The sequence below is a fragment of the Diabrotica undecimpunctata genome, chromosome 7 (assembly GCF_040954645.1).
Source record: "Diabrotica undecimpunctata isolate CICGRU chromosome 7, icDiaUnde3, whole genome shotgun sequence".
NCBI lineage: Eukaryota > Metazoa > Arthropoda > Insecta > Coleoptera > Chrysomelidae > Diabrotica > Diabrotica undecimpunctata.
Genome location: NC_092809.1, coordinates 151,427,788 through 151,432,760, shown reverse-complemented (window position 1 = coordinate 151,432,760; position 4,973 = coordinate 151,427,788). Strand labels below are relative to the sequence as shown.

At 34.5% G+C, this 4,973-nt stretch overlaps 1 protein-coding gene across 1 annotated transcript; it reads right to left on the bottom strand.

Moving 5' to 3' along the window:
- Positions 1-1,185: 1,185 nt before the first annotated feature.
- LOC140446682 (uncharacterized) lies at positions 1,186-1,866 on the bottom strand. Its single transcript, XM_072539277.1, has one exon. It carries the CDS (start codon positions 1,864-1,866, stop codon positions 1,186-1,188), a length of 681 nt encoding a protein of 226 aa, XP_072395378.1.
- Between the last annotated feature and the right edge of the window lie 3,107 nt (positions 1,867-4,973).

Here is a 4,973-nt window from a genome sequence, read left to right as displayed (position 1 = left end):
ATAAGTATTGAACAATAAAATACATATGTATCTTTAATTATTTTCGCATAGAGCGCATAAGTGTGTAGCATCATCGTCATCTTCATCAACTCCTGCACACGAATTATGTGCCCATGTGGAGCATGATCGGCAACGAATCCACCCTTCTTCAGAGAAGTCATGGCAGTATAGACACTCATCTTCTGCAGCCTCTTCTTCACTATCAGATGAAGCAGGAGTAGGAATTGGCATTTTTTTCTGAATAGTAGATGATGTTTTTTGTTATTTGGCTGGTTTAACAGTGCCTTTTTTATTTTTAAGCAGATTTCTTTTTACGGTTTGGTCTGCTTTTCCTTGCCTTTGATTTTCAGCATTCCGCAACTCGTCCTTATATGGCGATGATGTCAAAATCACAGTTTTTCCACGTTTTCTGGTAGTCCTTTTACTTGTCTGTGATACTTTGGGAATTGGCAAAATGATTTGGGGTCTAGCACCTTTAAAACTACTACAATTCAGATCTGGTTGAGAAGTTGAGTAAATGGAAGATTGTGCCGAAGTCGATGGACTGAAAATATTTTGTACAATCATGGATGGTTGGGACGAAGTTAGATGGATGGAAGTTAGATGTTGCTGGCCTGGAGGTGACTGGGCAGAATCTTTGAAAGCTGTAGTACTCTGGACTTGCATCTCCCTTGTATCATTGAGAGAAAGTTCAATGTTTGTCGTTGCAGAAGGTAAGAAATCTTCATCTTTAAAAACATTCACGTCATATGGCCAGATTCCAGTTTTTCGAAAACCATTTATAGCTGTGCTCATCGCTGCAGACTGTATAAAAGCGGCCCCAAATAACGAAGCTATCTGAAACAAGGTAACGACTTTTCCAGGATTACATCTCAACCATTTACGTACTTCATCCTCGTAGTAATTACTTAACGGTTTCATAAATGCCACGTCTAGTGGTTGAAGTCGGTGAGAATAATGGGGCGGAAAACACAACAAAATTACCCCATTATCTCGTGCATGATCAATTAATTCCAAGCTCTTGGTATGGGTGGAGTATCCATCTAAAACAAGCAGAATTGGTTTCTCTTTTTTGGCTCCGGTAAAAGAAATAAATCTTTGAAACCAAACAACAAACAGTTCCTTGGTCATCCACCCAGTCTCCTGAACCTCAGCAAACGCACCCGATGGAAGTCCAGTCTGGAATTATTGCTGCATGCGTTTTCTGGGAAAAATTAACATTGAGGGAACATATGTCCCGCTAGCGGAGAAACAAATTTCAGCGGTAACAATTTGACCTCGTTCAGCTGAAGTTAAAATTTCGACCTGACGACGTCCTTTCTTGGAAATTACTTTAGAATGACCTTTAGGATTTACTGTTAAGCCCGTTTCGTCGCAGTTATATATTCTATCCCCTGTTAACTGATGGGTATCCAAAATATTTGAAAGAAGGTCGAAAAATTGTTTTACTGCGACTTTATTAAACCCCATTGCTCTAGCTGACGAGGTAGCTTCTGGCTTTCGTAAGCTAAGATTAGGATGTCTATTCAAGAATCCTTTTACCCAGTCTAAACCTGCTTTTGAATTTTTAAACGGATGAACAATATTGTTGCGTTCTGATAAATCAAAAGCAAGTTCTCTTAATTCATTCATGGTCAGACCAAATAGTTGAGCTTCCACGGTGGTCAAATAAACAGCTAGTTCTGCTTCTTGTTCTATTGAAAAGATACATTTATAACGTCCAAGCGTTTTCTGAATTTTGTATTCGGAATTGTTTCGCTTTTTTTTAACGTAGCGCTCTAATGTTGTTTGGGGTATATTAAATTGCTCAGCCGCTTTCTTATATCCCATGAAACCATCTATAACTAGTTGCACTGCCTCGTGCATCTGTTGTTCACTCCAACTTTGTTGTCGATCTGTTTTTCTTTTATAATTTCTTACCATTATTATCTGAAGAAAAATAAAATGTAATTACAATAATCAAACGCCAAACATATCAATTCATGGGACAAAATGGGGTAGTACCCCATTTTGCCCTACCCCGTTTTGCCCCAGCTGCATATTTGTGATTATAGTGCAATAATAAATTTAATAACACTTGAAACGTAATAATACTAACAAAATTATAAGTTCACACCTTAGACAATGACGTGAAATATAGTTCCAGTCTACTTACTTTTGTAAACGAAGTATGTAAATATTGCAATACCACTATCAATCCTCACTATTCAACGAATTCATCGACTATGGCGCGCTGTACAGCCAAACGGCGGCATCAGATGATGTCATACCACGTGAACACGAAATTCCTGGAGATGTAGCTCAATTGCACTAGTGGTTTGGAAAATAAGAGGGGTACCCCGTTTTGCCACACTACCCCGTTTTGCCCCCCTTCCCCTACTTAAGTACTATAAAATACGATACTACAAAACCCTACTAATATTGCTATATCGTTTAAATATGTGTAATGTGTATCTCATTTCCTACCATTGTAGGAGCATACCTAGAAGCCCTAGATTTAAAAAAAGTTCTTACTTTATCAATATATTACTATGATCTGCTTTTTCTTACATTTATATTTTTATTTATTTAATTACTTTAATTTATTATTTAATTAATTATCTAAGTGTCGCAAATCATACATAAAAAAACAATCTCGGGATGCTCATTTATTATACAAAAAAAAAATAAATCAGCTTAGCTTATACTTATCCTTTCTCGTGGCTTCCAGTATCTCTTAGTTGTTCCTTATCGGGATAAAATAGGAAAGGAAATAAATAGAAATAACATAAATGACAAATACCAATATATCTTTTATTATCAAAAGAAATACCTAATATAAAGAATTATCAAATAAATTCAAAGGGCGTAACTGTCCCAATGAAAATTGTACCACATAAAATAATTTTAATTTACCAAATATTTATCGGTTTGTTTTTTATAACATTGATAAAACAATATAAACAAGAAATTTGGATATTCGTAAAATAATTACAATTCCTATGAAAATTTTGAAATATTGGAATCTTTGTTCATATGTTTTTGTACTCAAAAAAATATAAAATCTGAATATTATAAAAAGAAACTTTTATAAAATTTATGGTATTTTAAAATAGCGATATTCTTGTTGATTATGGTAGGCTACCAATCAAAGACTTCTCCGTTCTAAGTAGCAAACTATCAGCATACCAGCAACTCTTTAACTCTTTCTCCAAAACACGAGCAGGCCTCTTTTACCAGTACTCGTTCAACAAACTCCAAAATTCTCTCCTCTCTTTCATATACTAACAAACTCCTGAGACCGAAGTATTTTTTTTACTTGGTGTCGCAAATATTTTTAGTAGTTATAGTTCCTGTGATTTACTCACTTGGACTTTATAGAATCAAGGAGGTATTAGACTTCTCAACTTTCACCTATCTCTCGTTCCACCTTTTAGCCGCCCACTTCTAATTAACACCACTGGCACTTGCTTCTTAACTGACTATACAAAACTTCATATGCTTTTTTCGGATGACCATCACATAATAATCTTTTCTACTGCAAACTTTTAAAACATTCACTCTCTTTCATCCCCATTCCAAACTCGCTAACCAATCAGAAAATTCCTATATCCCTCCTTCTTATTTTACATCAGAAAAACCCAAGCATCGCTTCTAAGCAACTTTCTTTGAAAATGATAAAGGTTTTATCTTATACTTTCTAAATACAATAACTACCTTGTGGCTTTGGCCTTTCCAGCGAAACAAAACCAAAGGCTTTTAAAATATAATATCTACAAATACCGGGAAACAATTGTCTATTCACATTTAAGTATTTACTAATGTTTTTCAGTCCTTCAGGGTAAAACTCATTATGGATAAACCCACTGCTTAAAACTAACTTATAACAAATATTTACAAATCGATGTACAGGGCGTTGCAAATTTATGTGCCCGCGTTCTATAACAAAATAAAATTTTTATTCTATCTTTGATTGATAAAATCAATCGACACAAGGTCTAGAGGTGCTATTAGAGCACAGCGTTTTAGGTTGACAAAGAGCATAAAAAATTCGACTGATGTTAGTTTGTATAACTTTTAGCCAGATGAAGTATTCCATGGGTAGTAAGGATTCCATTAGTAGATAGAGGCAGGAATACAGAAGTGTTAGGGAGAGTAGACAGAGAGAGGGACATGGAAAATACAATAAACGAGAGAAAATTGCAATATCTCAGACATGTGATGAGACGCGAAAGATATAACATCTTGAGACTCTTAATTCAAGGAAAAGTAGAGGGTAGGAGAAGCGTAGGAATAAGACGCGTCTCCTGGTTGAAGAACCTGAGAGAGTGGTTTGGTTGCAGCTCAAGGCAATTGTTCAGAGCAGCAGCTCGAAGGTCAGAATAGCTAAGATGATTGCCAATCTTCGTCGCGGAGATGGCACTCAAAGAAGAAGTACAGCTTTTACACAATAGTACTAGTTTGGTCAGGGTATTTGTCTATTATGATAATATTTTTGCCTATGTTTTTATATTTTTATTTAGTGCCTTTGTTGTTTCTTACATTGTTAATATTAAATATCTGTTTGTAATGTTTAAATTCGCAAAAATTTTATATGCATGTATGTAAATTGTCACTATTCCGTTGACTTGTCAAAAACAAAACTATTTTTGTATATTGACTAAATAAATTCTATTCTATTCTATATAACAATCACAAACAAACAGGTACGCAACTCAATTCAAATGGTTGGTTGTAGTTTTTAAGCAATCAAGCAATTAAGCAACTCAAGTACTCATCTAAATATTATTATATATTTATTACATTTTTTTATTGCTCAATATACATTTTTTACTTTAAAATATAGTTTTTAACAACAGTATAAACAAATAATTTTACCTACCTACACTCATTTCTACCTTGAATGTGCCTACAACATGCACATTACGAAAACCGCAATTTCTTTATTTTTAAATCAACTTACCTCGTTTAACCTCGACCAACACTTTATTCAT

Excerpts from the sequence above, each read along its gene's own strand:
- LOC140446682 (XM_072539277.1), bottom strand. The coding sequence starts at position 1,866 with ATGCACGAGGCAGTGCAACTAGTTATAGATGGTTTCATGGGATATAAG.